This window comes from Ornithorhynchus anatinus, chromosome X1 (genome assembly GCF_004115215.2).
Source record: "Ornithorhynchus anatinus isolate Pmale09 chromosome X1, mOrnAna1.pri.v4, whole genome shotgun sequence".
In the NCBI taxonomy this organism is placed as follows: Eukaryota; Metazoa; Chordata; class Mammalia; order Monotremata; family Ornithorhynchidae; genus Ornithorhynchus; species Ornithorhynchus anatinus.
The window spans coordinates 112,426,926-112,447,635 of NC_041749.1; the positions used below are offsets into that span (position 1 = coordinate 112,426,926).

The following is a 20,710-nucleotide window of genomic DNA, read 5'->3' on the forward strand; positions in this document are numbered from 1 at the left end:
GCACCACGTAGAGACAGATGCTTCCTTCCCCCTCCCCCTCCTTCTCCTCTCCCCCCGTCCTTCACCTCCCTCAACGTTCCCCGCCCGCCCGGAACCCGGAAGTTCGACGGAGAGAGGGAGCTGCGGGCGGAGTGGCCGGGAGGAGATACAGCCTCCGGGGGAAATCTGCTGTAACCGCCGCTTCGCTCGGGTACGGTCGTAACTGAGGTAAAAGTTTATCTCGGCCCGGGAACTGGGTCGGGGGCTACGGGGAGGGGGGAACATCAGACGGAATCTCGGGGGACGGGGACGGCAGCGGACGAAGAGGAAGTCTAGAAGTCGTCTCCTCGTCCCCCCGCCCATCCCTCCCCCGACCCTTTTTCCTGCTCGCGCTTGGGGCGTTCGAGAGTCGTCTACCCGGGAGGAGGAGGAGGGTGGGTGTGGGGAAAAAAATTGAGGAGGGGACGGTGACCAGCGAAAAAGGGTGGCGTTGCGGGAGACGTCCCGAGGGGAAGTTGCTGGAGATGGAGCGTTGTTGGGGGGGCGAGAGGGAGAAGGGCGATGAGGGATGCGGTGGGAAGGGTCCGAGGTTCTGGGAGAAGGTAAGTGCGAAGAGTTGTGTGAGGGGGCCGAGATAAAAGGGCCCCCGATCTCTGGTGGGCTCACTTTTTCATTCATTCATTCATTCATTCATGCAGTCGTATTTGTTGAGCGCTTACTGTGTGCAGAGCACTGTACTGAGCGCTTGGAAAGTACAGTTCGGCCACGAAGAGAGGCAGTCCCTGCCCACAACGGGCTTACAGTGCTTTGCACACGGTAAGCGCTTAGTAAATACGATTGATTGGGTAATGGGGCGGAGGAGGGGGAGTGTTCTCTCCTGAGACTGAAATCAACGGAGCTCAAATGAGGTAGCCCGGGTGACAGATTTCCCAAGCTTCCTTCCAGTCCAGCGGCTCAATCTGAGCCGCGTTAGACTGAGGATAATAGTAATAATAATTATGGTATTTGTTAAGCGCTTACTGTGTGTCAAGCATGCAACACCACGCACCCACTCCAACGCAAGCAACACTTGGGAAATAGTTTTCGGCCGGAATAACAAGATCGCCAGGCCGACAAAGCCATACCTTGTTCTCTCGGAGCAACTCATTCTTCTAAATTTGTCAAGAGATCCTGACCTATTCGCCCTCGCGAAAAGGCTTCTAGACCCCGGCATCCCCTTCCCTGAAACGATCACACGTCAAAGCCCTACTGAAGGCTCACCTCCTCCAGGAGGCCTTCCCAGACTAAGCCCCCTTTTTTCTCTGCTTCCCCTCCCCCCATCGCCTCGACTCGCTCCCTTTGCTCTACCCCCCTCCCTACAACACTTGTGTATATATGTTCATATCTATAATTCTACTGATTTCTATCAATGCCCGTTTACTTCTTTCGATGTGTATATATCTCTCTAATTCTATTTATATTGATGCCTGTTTACTTGTTTTGATGTCTTTCTCCCCCCTTCTAGACTGTGAGCCCGTTGTGGGCAGGGTTTGTCTCTTTCTGTTGCTGAATTGTACTTTCCAAGCGCTTAGTAAGAGTGCGCTGCACAAAAGTAAGCGCCCAATAAATACGATTGAATGAATGAATGAACTGTACTAAGCGCTTCTTATTCAGCGCCTATGTCGGAAAATAGGACTGTTTTTTATAAAGGGACCGTGTAGCTCATCTTTGCTCCAAAGGAACGGTTTAAAAATTCAGGTGATAAATCCTTTAGACATAGCTAACAATTCAACTCATCACCCTTAAAAAATGTTTTCCCTTACTCATGCTTAAGTTCCTAATTAGTGAAATAAAATAGCCCAAAGTCCTGATAGGGTTGCTTCCATTTTCTGGTTTATGATTTCCGTGAGGTAAACAAACCCTACATGGCTGGAGTAATACATGTCCATAGCAACTCTAAAATTAATTGATTTCATTGTCTCTCTGCTTAACAAAAAAGGGTTTGAAGAAGCCCTCAGATTTTCCTGGCTTTAGCGGGATATGCCCGAGGCTGCGTTCTTCTGGCACCATCCAGTAAGTCTTGATTAGCATTAATCGTGCTTTCTCATCTACAAATTCTTATCTGTGATCTGGTAAGAAGGAATGTGGATCCTTACTTTTTTTAAATGATGAACAGAAGAAAAAATGCTTAATTTAGATCATCGTGTGAAGGTTAAAATGGTGTTTGGAGAATCCGATTACAAATCAGGAGGTTTTATTTTCTCGGTTTTATTTTCTGCTTTGCTAATGTTTGTAGTAAGGATGTGTGAATTAAAGGTATTCCATTCATTCATAGCGTGTTTAATTGGAGCAAGGAATGCAGTTGTGATTAGAGCACAGAACTTGATAACTGAAGTTTTGAGATTCTGCTACCAACTCTGCCGCTATCCCAGATGAGTATATCTTCGTAGAAGTGCTTTATAATTAAATCAGTTTCCATCTCTAATGAACAGTGAATAAAAGAAGGAAAATCAGGAAATCAGACACAAAGGAGAAGGTACAAATAAGAGAAAATGGAAACCAGAAACTTTATACCCGGGCTGCTTTTTGTCCGAGTCGTATGCCGTAATTTTAATTTGCTTTCCGTTTTAAATGTCATCCTGACCTGGATGACTCTGAAAGTGTACTTCTACACCATGCATTTTTTAATATTCTTTCTAAAATTAAAGTTCTCTAAACTCTTCCCCAACGTACCAATCGGAGTTAGTAGCCCCATTAGTTATGAAAGAATAGTGGATTTTTTGCTAAGCTTTAAATATGCTGAATCCAGTTGACAGGGATTTTCTTTTGTTTCAGTATGCTTATTAATATTCCAGTTTTCGATATGGTTCTAGTCCTCTCTGCTTATTGGGCTTAGTGAAAATCAGAATTCTACCCCACGACTTGGCTTCTTTTTCTGAAGATTATCCCGTTACCATGAAATTGGGCGGGGGAGGGGGGAGTCCTTTTTTTTTATTATTCGATTAAACGGGATTTTGATGCAGCCTCCTAACTTCTCTTTTTGCATCTTCCTAAGGGCAAAGAAATACAAGCCTTTTGTACAGAGTGCAAACTTATTCCCAGACCTGTCACTGCCAGGCAGCCCTTTCTCACAATGATGCACATGGAGCTGGCTCCAGGCAGCTTCCTAGCTCTCTCAAGAAAAGCCCCTCTCTTCTGCAGTCTGAGAATGAGCGACTGGCTTAACAAAGAGCTTTGTCTGGAACCTTACTGGGTTGTAACGTACGTCAGTCAAAATGAGGCAGCCCTCGGGCTTTCAGAAGCGCTTTCCAACAGCGTGGAAGGCTTATTTCTTTTCTCCAACATTAGAAATTTGCCATATAAAAGACGGCAGTGATTTAGACATCTAAAAAAGTACCAGCTGAATTGTGTACATTTTACTCATTTCCTTTTTTGAGGCTTTTTCAAATGGAGGCTTGTGATAAATAGAGTAGTTATTCAAGCACTAGACCTGTTGGTTAGTATGATGTATGAATAACTAGCCTATTCTGACTCATGCGTTTATAGCCCAACTGACTGCCCAGCTTTAGTATTTTATTAGCTGGAAGGATAAATTTTGCTTTCTCATAATGAAGAAATAGTAAGAAAAAAACTTCGGAGAGAGAAAATATTTTTGTTGTGATTTCTGTAAGTCTTACGTGGGATTGCATGGGTCATTTTTTGTAACTTTTTGAAATGTGAGGATTAAACTGGTGCCATATTTTTACTTTTTCCTGTTTCTTATAAATGTTCTGATGAGTTAACATTTTAGTTCTTAAAATGTGCTGGTTGCTACTCAGAGTGTATGTAGAGTGAGGGGCAGACCTTGCCGTCAAGGACAGCAAATGCAGATGTATTTCATCAGATACATTTTTTTTTCTAATATCTAAATCATTTTGTGCTAGAAATCTTTTGGTTTGCTGAAAAATAGGAGACGCAATTCAATTCTATGTTTCTGGCAGGATAACACAAAAATATAAAGCATTACATTCAGTGGCCTCTTGTCACTGATTTTTGGTGCTCTTATTATTGCCCAGGAAGTACAATATAACGCATGGACATTTAGACTGAAAATCAAAAGCCCAGATGTAGTTCTGACACTAGCTACTGGCTTTTAGTGTGCACATGGTCATGTCATTTAACCTCTTTGTACCTCGGTTTCCTTGTCAATCCAATGGGCAAAATACTGGCTCATGAACATGGTGAGTTAAATGAGTAAAGACAGTACAACCCCATTTATCCAAGTCATTTGGGACCAGACATTATCTGTATAAAAAAAGGAATAGTTTGAGCCCTGAAACAGGGACTGTGTCCAAACCTATTGTCTTGTTTTCTACCCCAAAGCACAGCGTGTGGCCCATAGGGAGTGCTTAATAAATATCGTAATCATTTTAATGCAGTGCAGTACAGGCTAGTGGCTTGTTGCTGGCGGTGTGGAATTCATCCCGACCCCAAACACACATGAAGCAACCTGGAATGACGCTGACATAACTAGAGAATATTAGTGAGCACAATGGTTTGCATAAATCAGAGATTGGGATAAGCAATGGCCAGAAGCAGTGTGGCTCAGTGGAAAGAGCCTGGGTTTGGGAGTCAGAGGTCATGGGTTCTAATCCCAGCTCTGCCACTTGTCAGTTGTGTGACTTTGGGCAAGTCACTTCACTTCTCTGTGCCTCAGTTACCTCATCTGTAAAATGGGGATTAAGACTGTGAACCCCAAGTGGGACAACCTGATTACCTTGTATCCCCCCCAGTGCTTAGAACAGTGCTTGGCACATAGTAAGTGCTTAACAAATACCGTTATTATTATTATTAACCATTATAATCAGGTTGTCCCACATGGGGCTTGCAGTCTTATTCCCCATTTTACAGATGAGGGAACTGAGGCACAGATAAATTATGTGACTTGCCCAAAGTCACACAGCTGACAAGTGGCGGAGCTGGGTTTGGAACCTGTGACCTCTGACTCCCAAGTCTGACCTCTTTCCACTAAGCCACGATAGAAGGTTGTACTATCTATGTAAAATATTTCTGGTCTGTGGCTGAAAAAATGCCACATCAAATCAATGAACTACACTGTTACTAGTATTGGTATGATGGGTGAGGAAAAGTGTTAATCAGGACATGATTATTATGTATAAATGAATTCAGTGCACTTTAAGACCTTATAAGTGGCAGTTAATGCACCAGCAAAAGGCATATTAACATTTATAAGTGTTATTCTTTAGTTGGCATATGGTGGTGTTGATGCGTACTTGTCTGCAGAGTATGCCCGTAGCGTGCTTCCATCTCTTTCTTGACTGACCCCATTGGGTCACAGCTTTCAGCTCGAGCTGTAAATGACTTGGCCCTTGCAAAATGATAGAATTGAAACTTCTCCCTAACCAACTCTACAACAAAAACTCCACATTCAATTTTTTATTGTTGTTGTTGGTCCTGGCAAACCATTTCGTAATTGATCACCCTGTCCTATATGCAGTCAACGCTCTTGGTGAAGGAAGGTTGAGAGTTTATTGGTTGAGCATGCTGCCCCAACAACTGACGGGTGGTGGTGCACCGGAACCGACAAGCTTCCACCTTTACCCCAAGGGCTGCCTGGAAAGCTCAGCTCAGGTGCACCGTGCTGAAGCCAAAAAAATCTCCAACCTTCATGGTGAGAGGTATTCTTTTTTAATGATCCAGACTTGCTTTTTTATTTTCCAGTTCGCTGGAGCCGAAGATTAAACCAGAAAATTGAGAGATTATAGTACTCTCTAGATAAAGCCTCTACTGGTTCTCCTTCAATTGTTCTAATGTGATTTTTGCCTTGTCTTACACTGTCGTGTCGTCTCCAACTCCATGGACACGTCTCTCCCAGAACGCCCCAGCTCCATCTGCAGTCGTTCTGGTAGTGTATCCATAGAGTTTTCTTGGTAAATATATGGAAGTGGTTTATCATTGCCTCCTTCCTTGCAGTAAACCTGAGTCTCCGCCCTCAACTCTCTCCCATGCCGCTGCTGCCCAGCACGGGTGAGTTTTGACTTGTAGCAGATTGCCTCCCACTCGCTAGCCACTGGCCAAGCTAGGAATGGAATGGGTATGCCTCTGCTCGACTCTCCCTCCCGTAGTCGAGACTGGTAGAGTACTGGAAACTCTCCAAGTGCGCTCTTGAGAGGGGAATGTGATTTTACCGTAACCTTAATTCTTTCTATAACACATCTTATTTTATGTATATCTGGATAGAAATGTAGTGCAGTGATGGAAGGAGTGGTTTTGTGGGGGGGGGCGTGGATGTTGGTCAGAGCTCATGTATGCTAACAGTTTTCCTTAACATTAGGGCTTGCCCAAGAGTGACCCCCACATTATAGGAGAATGGAGTGGAATGGGACCGTTCTTTAACATCCCTCCTCATGATTACGGATGTACTTTCTAATACCCCAACTTTTTCCCTATAATATATTCCATCATGGACCTACAGCCAAAGCCCTCATACCCTTCTTTACCCATCTAGTTTGTCTAATTTTTCCCTCTAGGAAAGCATTATGGCTCTCTCATCCATGAATTTTTCCATATTTGTTTTGTCATCATCATCAATGGTATTTGTTGAGTACTGTGTGCATAGAACTGTACTGTGTGCTTGGGAGAGTACAATACAACAGAGTTGGTAGGTACATTCCCTGCCCACAGTGACCTTACAGTCTAGAGGGGGAGATCAACTTATAAATAATTTATATGTAATTTATCACTATAAGTGGTGTGGGGCTAAGGGTGGCCAAATGCCCAAAAGTCACAGATCTGGTGCATATTTTCTGCATATGCAACCTACTGTGATTAATTCCATACTCCATTCGTTGTGTAAAGAAATGTTTCCATTTGTTTATTTTGAATCCATCACTTTGAAGCTTCTAAAAGTGCAGAATTTGGAGAACAATTTGATGTTCCCTGTCCACATCTTTCAGGTAGACTTCTGTCATATTCCTTCTCTTTCTTCATAATTCCAAAGACTTAATCATTTTAGAGTATCCTCACAGAAAGCCGTTCCACCTACTTGATCATTTTGGTGATCCTTCTCTCTGGTTTTCCTAATGTTTTGTTTTATGTCATTCTGGAGGTCTGGAAATGTCTGCAGTATTCCAGGAACAGGTGAACCATGATTTTTATATAGTGGCCAAGATACGCTTTTTGCTTTCTATACCCTTGCTGATGATACATATCATTTGGACTTCCTTGGTTGCTGCCACACATTTGGGCGGTAATATTTAAGATAATGGTTTCAAGTTTGAGGACCCACCATTATGTAGTTTGGATTATTTTCCCTGAGTGCATGATTTTACACTTGCTCAAGCTGAAGCATCTTTTTTGTGAAATCTTCTTGTAATTTACCCCATCCAGCACAGTATTTCAACCCCCAAAACAGCTTCACGTTATCCGCAAACTTGGAGATGCCGATGTACAATCCTTCTTTCAGATCTTCATAAAAGTATCAAATTATATAGCGCCTAACACTGATCTCGGGGGTCTGTTTACATTTCTCTATCAGAAGTGGCTATTCGTGTTTTGTTTCCTATCTTTTAGCCAGTTTTTTTGATGAAAGAACAAATGCCATGATTATTCAATTATTTTTAAAAGCCTTTAATTTTGAACACTGTCAAGAGCTTTTTAGAAATCAAAATATGTCATGTTTGTTCCTCTCTACCTTTGTGCTTATTGACCCCTTCCAAGTGTCAAGATTTCCCCTTATAGAAATCTTAATGTTTTTCCCTCAACAGATTGTCTCAGTACTTACTGAGCTTAAACTTTATTAAAGATTCTCCTAGTTGGTAGGTACAGAAAGGAGATCCATTGGGCTGTATTTCCCAGATTCACCTTTGGAACATTTCTTATAGGTAGGTGCTCTGTTAATAAGCTGCTAGTCGTCTGGTACTTTCTCCATACCACTTGCCAGAAGTTCCATATCTTCCCCCTCAAGTTCCTTTAGAACTCTCTTGTTTGTCGAGATCTAGGATTGGTGATCGTCAGTGTGGTCTAAACTATCCGATGTCGTCCTTGACTCTGCACTGATGTTCAGCTATCACATCGTCAGCTGTTAAATCTTGCTGTTTCTTCTCCCCAAGCTTTTACTACCTCTGACCCTTCCTCTCCACCAAAACAGCCATCACCTTGGTTCAAGCTCTTGTCATATCATGGTTAGACTACTGTATCAGCCTTCTCATTGGTCTTTCTGCCTCTGGCCTCTCTCCAACTCAGTCCATACTCCACGCTGCTGCTTTGATGAGCTTGTAGAAATGTCACTCAACAAAAGACTCTCCTCATGTTTTTGAAATCCCGTTATTCTCTTCATCAAAGACTCCTTGCCATTAGCTTCAGGGGTCACAACCAGCTTTCTCTATTTTACATGTTGGCTGTCTTCACCGGTTACCTTCCCCTCCCCTCCCAGCTCACGCTCTTCATTCCTCCCAAGCACACCTTCTTACTTATGCCCCAACTTAGTGTTGATATTTCCCAGCCCCTTGCTCACACTCTTTCTCGGTCCAGAAACTTCCTCTTCTACCCCCTAAATCCTCCACACTTCAGCCTCCTCCAATTCAAAGCCTCCTAAAATCCCATCTCCTCCAGCAAGACTCTCCCTAGTCGTGTCAACTCAACAACCACCTGTAACACTTCTGTGTCTTTTTGTACTCATCCTCAGCACTAGTGTATATAGGCATGTTCAATTGTACATATGGTTGTTCTGACCTTTCATCTTGACATACTTGTTCAGCTACTTATCTGATACTTGTTCTACCTATTGTTCCCACTATTTGTAAATAATTGGGTCTTTCTCCATTAATCTGTGAGCTCCTTTTGGACAGAGAATGTGACTTGTGCTTCTTTTGTGCTTTCCCCATTGTTTAGTAAAGTGCATTGCGCTCAGTGTGCCCTCAATAAATACCAATAACACCACTAAAGGGAGTTCAAGGCTGGGCGCACAATGTGAGCAAGGGAGCAGGGGTAATGACAGTGTGGTCAGGTTGTTCCTGTTATTCTTTCGTTCAGTCTTATTGATTGAGTACTTACTGTGTGCAGAGCACTGTACTAAGTGCTTGGGAAATGACAGTGCAGCAATGGAGACAGTTGCTGCCCACAATGAGCTCATAGTCTAGCCCTTAGCAAAGGTTTGTGGGAGGATGAGAGTAATGAGGCAACCAATCAATGGTATTTCTTGAGTGCTTACTGTGTGAGCGTTTGGGAAAATCCAGTATAAGTGAGTTGGTAGGGAAAAATGACAAGAAAGGAATGAGGGTGAAAGTAAGGAAAGCAAATGAACTGAGCTACATTAGGGCTTTGCCTGTTGTTTTTATTATTTTTCTCAACTCTGTGAGGTATGGCAATGTAATTTTACGGATGATGAAAATAAGGACTTGTGAGGCTAAGTGTCTTGCTCATGGTTGCATAACATTTGTGACCTTGGGCAAGTCACTTAACTGTGCTTCAATTTCCTCATTTCTTCTCCCTCCCACTTAGATTTGGAGCCTCTTGTAGTACAGTGACTGTGCCTGAATTGATTATCTTGTATCTACCCCAGTGCTTATTAGAGTGCTATGCACATGGTAAGCGCTTAATAAATGCCACTGTAGTTGTTGTTAGTATTATTCAAACTGTAGTACCTGGATTTATTATGCAAAATCCATTAGGTTTTCTAGAAGTTTAGCCACCAAGTGTTACCCCTGCAATTCTCTCCTTTTATATATTCCTTTTTGGACATTTAGTAGCACTACCCATGATTCTAAGAAATTTGTTGTATAATAGTGAATATTGGAATTTCTGTCCCTTCATTTTATTGACGTTCAGATTTCATCGTTTGACTACTATTTGTAACCAGTCTAAATTTCAGCAGAAGTTTTTTGAAGCAGGGGGAGATGGTACCATTGATTAGGGAATGGAAGACAAGTAAGGTAGGCAGTACTCTCAAGGCAAAGTTTTTGGACTTTAGAAAAAGGACTAAGAAGGAGCGTCCTTGGAAGAGAGATCCTGATGTCTCGATGAACGAAATGAGGGCAGTATCCCAAAATGGAGAATATGTCCCCTGTTGACTTTGCCCAAAGGATGGAAAGGGGGTTTCATGCTAGGAGGAGCATTTTTGTAGGACTAATAATAATAATTATGGTATTTGTTAAGGGCTTACTATATTCCAAGTACTCTGCGAAGCATGGGGTAGATACGAGATGACTGTATCGGACACGGCCCTCGTCCCACATGGGCCTCAAAATCTAAGAGGGAGGGAAAACAGTGATCTTAACCCCATTTTGCAGATGAAAAACTGAGGCACGGACAAGTTAAATGACATGCCCAAGGTCACAGAGTAGACAAGTGGAGAAGAGAGTTCCGAGGTTAAATGTCTCATGGTGCCTTCCCAGGATGGAAGAGGAGATGTGACCACTGTGGAATATTTGTTCTTTCAGTCAGTAACATTTATTAAGTGTTTGCAATATGCAAGGCACATTGAGATGCCTATGGGGACATTGTTTCAGAAATAGTCCTTGATCCACGTTGCGCTCACAAGCTTTAAGAGGATGATGATTATTATAACCACCACGTAGGGAAAGTATGACCTAGTGGAAAGAGCACAGGCCGGGAGTCAGAGGACCTGAATTCTAGTCCCAGCTCTGCCACTTGCCCTGATGTGTTAACTTGGGCAAGTCATAATTTTTCTGTGCCTCAGTATCCTCATCTATAAAATGGGGATTCAGTGCCTGTTCTCCCTCCTATTTAGACTGAGTTTCATGTGGGACATACTTTAATCTGTCACCAAATCCTGTCGGCGACAGGACTTAATCTTCACAGCATTGCTAAAATTTGTCCTTCCCTCTCCATCTAAACTGCTACCACACTGATCCAGGCACTTTTCCTATCCCGCCTTGACTACTTGACTGCTTGAGAAACAGTGTGGTTCAGTGGAAAGAGCACGGTCATGGGAGTTAGAGGACATGGATTCTAATTCCGGCTCTGCCACCTGTCTGCTGTATGGCCTTGGACAAGCCACTTCACTTTTCTGGGCCTCAGTTACCTTATCTGGAAAATGGGAGTTAAGACTGTGAGCCCCACGTGGAACAACCTGATTATCTTCTTTCTACCCCAGTGCTTAGAACAGTGCTCGGCACATAGTAAGCGCTTAACAAATACCATTATTATTATTGCTGCATCTGCCTCCTCTGACCTCCCTGCCTCCTGTCTTTCCCCATTCAAGTCCATACTTTGCTGCGTGGACCATTTTTCAAAAAAAATATTCAGTTCCTGTCTCCCCAGTCCTCGATCACCTCCAACTGTTGCCCATACACCTTCCCGTCAAGCAAAAATTCTTATTGGTTTTAAAGCACGTAGTCAGCTTGCCCCCTTCTACCTTACCTCACTGTTCTACTACAGGCCAGCCCTCAAACTTGGCTCCTCTAGTGCCAGCTTATTCACGGAGCCCCGATCTTGTCTATCTTGCCACTGACCCCTTTCCCACATCATTCTCCTAGCCTGAAATGCCCTCCCCACCTTCAAAGTACTATTAAGGTAACATCTCCCTCAAGAGGCCTTCCCTAATTAAGCCCTTCTTTCCCCAGTTCCCTCTCTTCTGTGTCATCTGTGCCCGTGGAGCTGTGATCTTTGGACACTTGATGTTTACCCTACCATTGACCCCCAGGGCACTTATGTACACATCTTTAAATTATATATTGTAAATTATTTATATTAATGTTTGTCTCCCCTTTAGATTGTGCAAACTCGTGGCCAGGGAAAATGCCTGCCAATTTTGTTGTATTGTACTCCCAGGCACTTATTACAGTCCTCTGAATCTAGTAAGCATTCAATAAGTACCATCAATTGACTGGAACTGTGTCTGCCCTCATTAGCTTGTATCTACCCCAGTGGTTAGAAGAGTGCTTGGCACATAGTAAGGGCATAACAAATGCCATCATCATCTTCATAGTGAAACAGAGAAAAGGAAGCAAGCTAAGCCAATCCAGAAAGTGAACAGTCAAAGTAACAGTGGATTAATCATTGCGAGGGGTTGTCCTTGGTGTCTCCAGCCCCTTGCTGCTCCAGTCTGGGCATCTCACACAAGCTCCTCAATGTGGAAGGTTGGGGCTTCTGCATGCCCTTTGCCCGGGCCGCTCGGTTCCCCGCTTTTTCCTGTCCTCCCTGGGTGTCAGGGCAGGAGGAGGGAGATTGCCTTCGCCTCTGGAAGGCCCTATAGCTCCAGGGACATGGAAGCTCTGGCCTTCTTTAAGTGGGAGAAGTGTTAGTGGCTTGGAGGACTATAGGATAAATATTCCATGTTGTATTCCTTACTAGCTGCCTTGTCTGAAGCTTACTGACAAATCTGGTTGAATTTGTATGGGATTTTTCCCTCCCCCGTTTGCACATGCAGTTCTTCAGTGGTTTGAAATGGTATTCAGACATGGAAAGCCTGGGCCATGTTAATAAAGAATTTTGTGTTCTTTTCCCTTAAAACAATCATATTGCTTTTAGTCAAATAAACTTGTTTGACTACAGTTTTGGTTTTGCAGAGTTGCTCGTAGAGTTTTAAAAATATGACTCAGAAAGAGAAGTGATCTATCTAAAGCAAAAATAATGTTCAAGGCTTTCTTTCTTTCTTTTCATCTGCTCTGGATTAGCTTCAGGATAACACTTGACATGTTTTGAAAGGATTTGGTGCAGTTTCATTGTTTTGGCCTTTGGCTTTTTCTGTGACCTCACTGAGCCTACCCCTTTTTCCATGAGATAACTTAAATTGTCTTTTTATTTAGAGACAAAGTCAGAATCCTTTCCTTGTTTTTGAACATGACCTTGAAATTTTGTGCACTCCCGTTTTCATTCATGATAACTATTAACAAGATTTTCCAAAAATTGTTTTGAAATTAAGTTAAATCGATTTTATGTCATTTTCCATTGGTGACGTTGAAGGATTTTTCTTTTTCAGTCAGTAAATCAATCGTATTTACTGAGCACTTACTGTGTGCAGAGCACTGTAATAAGCGCTTGAGAGAGTACAATAGAAGTTGGTAGACATGTTCCCTGCCCACAGCATTTTCAATTGGGGGAAAGGGAGCAGGGTGGAGAAGGAAACTTTTGACATGCATTTTGATATATATATATTTTTTAATTTGTCTGGCTACTTACAGAGGTAGTGACCATTGATATTATTGCCTTTTGTTTTGAGGAAATATTTTTGACTTATACTTTTGAGATTCTTAACTTATTTGACTGTGTAAACTAAAGGAAATTTGCATGAAAATAGAAAGCACTAAAATATAGACCATTTTTCCTGAATGCTTTTGTAATGCTAGCCTCTCTTTTTAGCTTTAGTATGATTTCACTGGATAAATATGTGGCTTCAAATTATGGCCTTATATAAACTAAACAGCTACACTACACTGATTGGGGCTCTGTTTTACTTATTTTTCCAGTAAATTCCAATAGTTTCTCAAACAGATGCAGAATGCTAGTTTGCATCCATTTTATGTTTTCCTTGGCTTTATTGGTGTTCTACAACAGAACCCAATCAGATATTAATTGAAGTTTTGGCTTATAGGATAACTAGGTAAAATCAGACCATAAACTTATGCCCCACACTCCCACAAGATGAGCCGTTTATGAAGTTAATACTAATCACCTACTGAAATTTAAATTCTTTTAACTTTCAGAAAGAGTAAGTGAACAAGTGTGATCCCCTGTGCACTAAATTGAAAGGCATAAAAAGTCTTTGGGGATATGGAAGTAATTTTTGTTTTGGTATTATGTGCCTACTGAATGTATTATGCTGTACCAAACGAGGGTCTCTCTATTCTTTTAGTTGATTAGTTTTCTCTATTCAGAATTGTCACTGGTTAAGGAAACTACAGGACTCTTAGTACTTGGAATTTGCCTTAATGTATAGGGAATATTTTATTTTATAATAATTCTTTGTAGACTAATAACTGCATTCCTCACTTCTTATTTTGTTTCCTGCTATCATTTGTGTGATTCAAGTAGACATTTAGACAGGAAGGGGTGAGGGACGAAACTTGAAAATGGAGGTTTTAAGACTTTGTGATCTTAGTATTCATTTCATTTTGGTAATTTGAAAAGTCTCAAAGCACTTTAAAGTCAAACGAATTAACTGGGGTGCTTTTCGTACTCTAGATGTCATATAACATCACCAGCAGCTCCTAGCGGTGGCCCAGAAGGGCCAGTTATGGTGTATCTCTAGACTGTAAGCTCATCGTGGGCATGGAGCTTGTCTGCCAACTCTGTTGTACTCTCCCAAGCACTTAGTACAGTTCTCTGCACACAGTAAATGCTCAAGAAATGCCACAGATGATGATAATCCAAGGGGTCGTGGTTCCTGCTGACTCTCTGACCAATCCAACAAAATTGCTGGGCTGGGTGTTGGTGGTGATGGTGACAAGAGGCCAGCTCTGGCCAACTGCTAGGGCCAGGAAGCTGCAGATGGAGGTGGAGGAGGATGTAAGCCCCAACCAAATCCCTCCTCCCCTCTTGCCTGAATTTTAGAATCATTCATTAATCCTCTCTGTGTTTGTATTTTGTTATCCCTATTTGGAAAACATCTCTTGGAAATTCCCTCTGGTAGCCTGACTTAATGAGTCGTTTTTCTAAAGTGAAAAAGCACCTATTTTTCAAAATTAGCATAATGAACTCATCCTAACATGAGACAGCAGTTTTGCATGGAATAGAACCTCTCAAAGTCAGATCTTCAGAAAAGTGAAGTAAACCGGTCTGGATTGTATGCTTGCAAGGAGACCACTTTTCTGATTTTTAAATATTTTTTTTCGCAGCATGGAAGTAATAAAGTGAATTTTCTCCCCCTCTCCGGATGTGAGCCTCCTTCTAGAGGACGTGCAAAAATGTCTGTAAGGTTGGGAGAGGCAGATTCAGCAGTATTTATGAAAATGAAGTCAACACATTTAGCCACCAGAATGTTGCTGTGGACACACTTGTGGCCATAGCAAAAATTTTCCAGTGAGTTACTGTCTTAGAGATGTGTTAAAAACTTCTTTGCTTAGTTTTTTTTTTCTTTTTTTTGCCATAGTGTTCCTACTGGAAAGGAGAGAGTAAATCAATTAGTCCAACCCTCTCATCCACCTAATCCTGGCAGGAAATAGAGAACCCGTTTTACCACTGAGCAATGCAATTCCAGCTAGAGGTAGCTGAATTTAGAAGTGTCACAAATGAGCAATGCCGAACCATTACCATCGGTAGAATAGAGTTCTTCAAAACTAACTGGCAGAAATCTCAGAAGCCAGTTTTAGCTGCATGATATGAGAATTTTGGAGGGATTGTAGTGGTATTTTTATTCACAGAATATTTTACGTTTCCTGACTATCAAAATAGGTAAGCCTAAAAGTATTGTTCTAATTTAACATTTGTTAGGTGCCTAGACTGTTTTGAAACTCTTCCCAGACCCAAGCCAAGCCCCATGAGTGCAATCTGAAGCTAAAGACCTGGCCAGATCTGAGCAGACCTGGTCTCATCTTGCGTGGTGAATGGGCTGTTGGGATGCTGGGGATTGGAGGTCCTGAAAGTGTACAGAGATTTCTGTTGGTGATTTCTGCCCGTGACCAATATTCAGGTGTCCCGTTGATGCCTTGATGGCTAGGAATAGTGTGGCTCACTGGCCAAAAGTGGCCTGAAACAGAGATCCTGTTATTCCCCTGCACAAAAGATGACTCTGGAGTGCCTTTCAACAGGGGCTTGAATTAACCTAAAAAAGTCACAATCCAGGCTCACAAGAAATGTTCATTCTAAATAAAGATCAAGACATTCAGTATATCAGTACAAATGTGCCCAAGCATTTCTTTTATAAAAATCTTTTTTATTCTGTTGCAGTTTTATCTCGCTGTTTAGGGAGGGCACGGTTAAGTGGGTACCAGTGCTTTTCTCATGATCCTGTGGGAATCTGCTGAGTTTTGGCTAAATTGAAAGAAAGGGTTAGGAAAGAGGTAGGTTGGGGAAAGCTTGTGAGTTGGGTGAAGGATGGTATTAATTCTGAGAGGTTTGTCTCTGATAAAAAAGAGAGGGTGGGAAACTATGGGAGGGGAGAGAGAGTGTCCCAAATTACAGAAGAAGGATGAAGGGGTGAGAAAGGTGAAACTGTTCTGTGGCCTTCATTTTGTCTATTGCTATCCGACTTGGCGAGTGTCAGTTTTTCTCTTTTAGTATGGCAAGGAACTCAGGATTGGCTGAGCACCAAGTGGGTGGGGCATTGGGAGATGAGGGAAGGCAGAAGGAGAGCAGTGAGGGATGGGGACTGCAGGGGTGAGGTGGGTGGTCAGCTTTACCTCTTGAGCTGTGAGGATACCGACAGGGAGTGAGCAAAATGGTGAGCCAACATCTTGGCCCCACCTGTGATCTCCTCCCAGCTCCAAGAGGCAAGATACGCTAGCCGTTGCTGCTCGCCCTGTCCAGAATGTTCTGGGGACAAAACTAATAGTTTGACTCCTTCAGAGCCAATCTCAGGGGGCGATTCCCCCTTTGGAATTGGCACCTGAAGTTGCAGCAGTGTGGTTGGGTTCTTTGGCTGTTCGCCACGGAAAATGGATACCAATAGTAGTAGTAATAATAATAATAGTATTTATTAAGCACTTACTCTGTGCCTAGCACTGTTCCAAGCGTTAAGGAAAGAATACACCGCTGGAAATTAGACCCTCCAGGGGCTCGCAACCTAAGAATGTAAGTGGTTACTTGTTTATCTGTCTCGCCCTCTAGACTGCACGCTCGTTGTGGGCAGGGAATGTCTTCCAACTCTGTTATTTTGTACTCTCCCACGTGCTTATTGTTACATTGTGCTGTCCCAAGTGATTAGTACAGTGCTCTGCACACAGTAAGTGCTCAGTAAATACGAGTGATTGACAGAAAAAAATAGGCTGGATCGATGGAATCATGTCACTGTATTGGACATGACAGGGAAGGAGCTTCGTCAGAGCCGAATTGGCCTTCAAGGGTGAGTTTCGCGCCCAACGTTTTGCTGTTCTTCAGTCTGAATTGTGTAGCTTAAACACGATCTTAAACCATCCAAGCACTCTTGGGTGTGTTTGTGTGAAGAAAGTTTACTGTACCGCACATCCTGCTCTGAAGTTCTAACTCTCGAACTCTCCTTTCTACAGACGGGACATTGAACACCGAGCCAGGGAGGCATGCTGAAGCCAGGCTTTGGGCAGAATGAGTTTAAAAGATGCTGGCAGTGCAGCTTGCCAGGAGAAAGGAGTCTATCATCTTCTCATTTACCCTCAGCTGTCGACAGAAAGCGCTGCCTGCTGCCGAGTCACAGCCACTAAAGATACCACCACGTCAGATGTTATCAAGAATGTGATCGCTAATCTGAATTTGGATGTCACCAAGTGTTATGTGCTAGTGGAGGTGAAAGAGTCGGGAGGCGAGGAATGGGTATTAGATGCAAACGATCCACCTGTACACAGAGTACTGTTGTGGCCCCGGCGGGCTCAGGATGAACATCCCCAAAGGGATGGGTACTATTTTCTTTTACAGGAGAGGAACAAAGATGGGACCATAAAATATGTTCACATGCAGCTGTTCTCTGAGGCAAAGGAAGCGCGGCGTTTGGTGGAGAGAGGCTTTCTTCCTTGGCAGCAGGAAGACTTTGATGATCTTTGTAATCTTCCTAATTTAACAGAGACAAATCTTTTGAAAAATCTCAAGCACCGTTTTCTACAACACAAGATATATACTTACGCAGGTAGCATTCTCGTTGCAATTAACCCCTTTAAATTTCTTCCCATCTACAACCCCAAGTATGTCAAGATGTATGAGAATCAGCAGCTTGGAAAGCTGGAGCCACATATCTTTGCCATTGCCGACGTGGCCTACTTCACCATGCTCAAAAAGCATATCAACCAGTGCATAGTTATTTCAGGCGAGAGCGGGTCTGGAAAAACGCAAAGTACAAACTTTTTAATTCACTGTCTCACTGCACTGAGTCAGAAAGGGTACGCAAGTGGAGTGGAGAGAATCATTCTGGGTGCCGGACTGGTATTGGAGGTAAATTCCTTTTATTTTATTTTTTTTTAACCCTTCTTCGGGGTCTTCTCTTTTAGAGACTTCTGGAGGACAGGGTTTCCATTTCTATGTTGGGTTTGTAGAGAGAAACTGTAATTGGGAATAAATAATAAATGTTAAATCATACCTACGTTCTTCTGGAAATAAGATTATCTTTCGGGTATGTTTTTGTTTTCTTGTTGCATTGTGTAACCTTGCATTGCAGCCTTTATTTTAAGCCCCGAATTTGAATTGTTGTTAGTCTGATTTACCACGTTACATAATATTTCCATTCTAATCAGTTATTCTTTGAATTAGGTTTTCGAGTTAAGCTGGATATAGCCAAAGCAAGGCTGGACTTTGAGTAATTGTCTAAATAATGTGGGTTGTTTAGGCATGCAGCCAATTCAAATATTTGAATTCCTCAGCCCTCCAAATAGCCCATATCATTTTGGCAAGGAATACCCAGCTGAAAACTGTCCTCCAGTGTATGTTTAAAAACTCAACTATGTGTGCTTATCCTTTCATTCTAAAGCTCTTGATTTGTCCGCTATGTAATCTTATTCTTAATGTGTTCAGATGTATTGCTAACTTACAAGTTAATTACAAACCAGCACTGGAATCGTCTTATCGATGAAAATTCAAAGAAATCAGGTCAGACTGTATCTGACCTGATGAACTTTAATCTACCCCAGGGCTTAGTACAGTTGCTTGGCACCTAGTAAGTGCTTCACAAGTACCACAAGTATATATTGGGCAGTTTTAATTTAGTCACTTTCTAAATGTTTCTCTTGTTTTTAAGTCAACTTTGGATTGCGAAGATTTGCAGAACATGCAAGTTTAGGTCTTGTTTTTTGCACCTTGAAAGGAGAAGTTAGCTTGTTTTGAGGTTTGGTAGTTGCTTGGTCTCACAGTGCTTGTGCAGCTTAACTATGCAATTTTGAAGAGAAAACAGGAAGGGGTCACTGTGGAAAGCTTGGTTCAATCAGCTGATCTTGCCATGTTTGATATAGTTAACTGTTACTGTCACAGTGCTACAGGACATGATGTGGCAGAGTGAAATCATTGGCCATTCTTGAGTGTTGTGCCACAAGACACAGACATCAAAACAGTACAAATTTGAGCACGACAGTTTTTAAACTCTTCAGCACAACCGAAAATATCTCGCTAAAAACTATTAGAAATTTGTTTGGACTGAGCAGTAGTGAAAATACAGGCTGCAGAGTCACTGGAATGATTTCTATTTTGATGCACTTTTACTTGGAAACTCTGAATATTTCTTGGGAGGCTTAAGGGTAAGGTTTAGAGTGGGAAGCACTATTTTTGCAGAAAGGACAAAAGTACACTTGTCTACAATGTATCAAGGAGTCTCTTATTTTCCCCCTTGCTTCAGCTCAAAAACCAGACCTATAAATTATAATTACTGGGTGAGAAGTTATATTTCAGGTTATGCTTTAAGCATCAAAAGGGTTGGGGTTTTTTTATATTTGCTAGTGTGCATTGTGAAATATGAAGCAGTAAGCACTAGTGATGCTTTTTGTTTGATTTTGAAAGCGGAAGTGAAATGAGGATCCTTACTGGTTAGGTCTTATCCCTGAAATAATTAAAATGTTTTTGGTTTTTTTTTTGGTGCTTTTTTTAAATTTCAAGGCCTGATGCAGTAGGCAGAGTTAAGTTTAGGAGTTATAAAGAGTTAGATCTGCTTGCTTGGGGTTCTATCTGTGTGCATATTTGGCTTAGATGTACTTGGATTGAGACAGAATGAGTTTATGAAAGTGTTCCTAATTATAGTCCCTTTGGGGTTATTAAAATGGGGTTGTGTAGAATACACTCTTTTCTCTGTGGCAGACCCCTGGCCCTTCTTCTAGCCCATGTCACTCCCCAAAGCCACTTGCGGAAGGGCGCAAACCCTTGGAGGGGTCCCCAGAGTCCGAAAGCCCTCCGCCTCTTCCGAGGAAGGAAAAATTCCCCCCTTGACTGGTCAGATCACGCTTGAATGTCATGGGGATCATTAGGGAGCCCCTGCTTCAAGAGGGCTGGTTACTGTGGATCGGAAAGACATTTGTCCCGCTATTATCTGTATAGCACATTCTTCTCAGTTAAGAGCCATGCACCCTACCCGTTGGACTCGGACGCCAAGGTTAGTAGTAATAACTAGATTTTAATTAATGTTTCCCCTTCTAGACTGTGAGCCCATTGTTGGGTAGGGATGGTCTCTATCTCTTGCCGAATTGTACTTTCCAAGCGCCTCATACAGTGCTCTGCAAATAGTAAGTGCTCATTAAATACGATTGAATGAATTTTTAATAGTTAATGTGTTTAGCAGGCATTTCTTAATTAGGTAGCACTGTGAAACACCTTGTTAATAACAAGAGAAGCAACGTGGCCTAGTGGTTAGAGCACAAGCCTGGGAGTCAGGAGGACTTGGGTTCTAATTCTGACTCCGCCACTTGTCTGCTGTGTGGCCTTGGGCAAGTCACTTCTCTGTGCCTCAGTTACCTCATCTGGTAAATGGGGATTCAGACTGGGAGCCCTATGTGGGACAGGGACTGTGACCAACCTGATGAGCCTGTATCGACCCCAGCGCTTAGAACAGTGCCTGACACCTAGTAGATGCAGAACAAATACCACAAAGTCAAACAAAGCAAAGCAAACTGCCTGTCTCCTAACCGATCTGTTCCCCATTAGGTTTACTTTCCCTTCCCCAAGACTCTTGTACTTCTCTGCAAGACGTTCT

At 42.5% G+C, this 20,710-nt stretch overlaps 1 protein-coding gene and 1 non-coding gene across 15 annotated transcripts in view; one reads left to right on the plus strand and one right to left on the minus strand.

Moving 5' to 3' along the window:
• The first annotated feature begins 63 nt into the window (after nt 1-63).
• The window catches only part of MYO9B (myosin IXB), a 118,480-nt gene continuing 97,833 nt past the window's right edge, over nt 64-20,710 (plus strand). For 11 of the 14 annotated variants that reach the window (XM_029051269.2, XM_029051274.2, XM_029051276.2 and 8 more), the window contains exons 1-2: nt 64-207; nt 17,085-17,976. In XM_029051269.2, coding sequence (XP_028907102.1) covers nt 17,140-17,976 — 837 coding nt within the window. In that variant the 5' untranslated portion in view covers nt 64-207; nt 17,085-17,139. Of the gene's footprint in view, nt 208-381; nt 414-1,971; nt 2,032-17,084; nt 17,977-20,710 lie in introns of those variants that run through there. The other 3 variants (XM_029051271.2, XM_029051273.2, XM_029051272.2) reach the window with 3 other exon arrangements.
• Nucleotides 5,996-6,133, minus strand: LOC114806896. Its single transcript, XR_003754950.1, has one exon. It is a non-coding gene; the product is annotated as a small nucleolar RNA SNORA7 (small nucleolar RNA).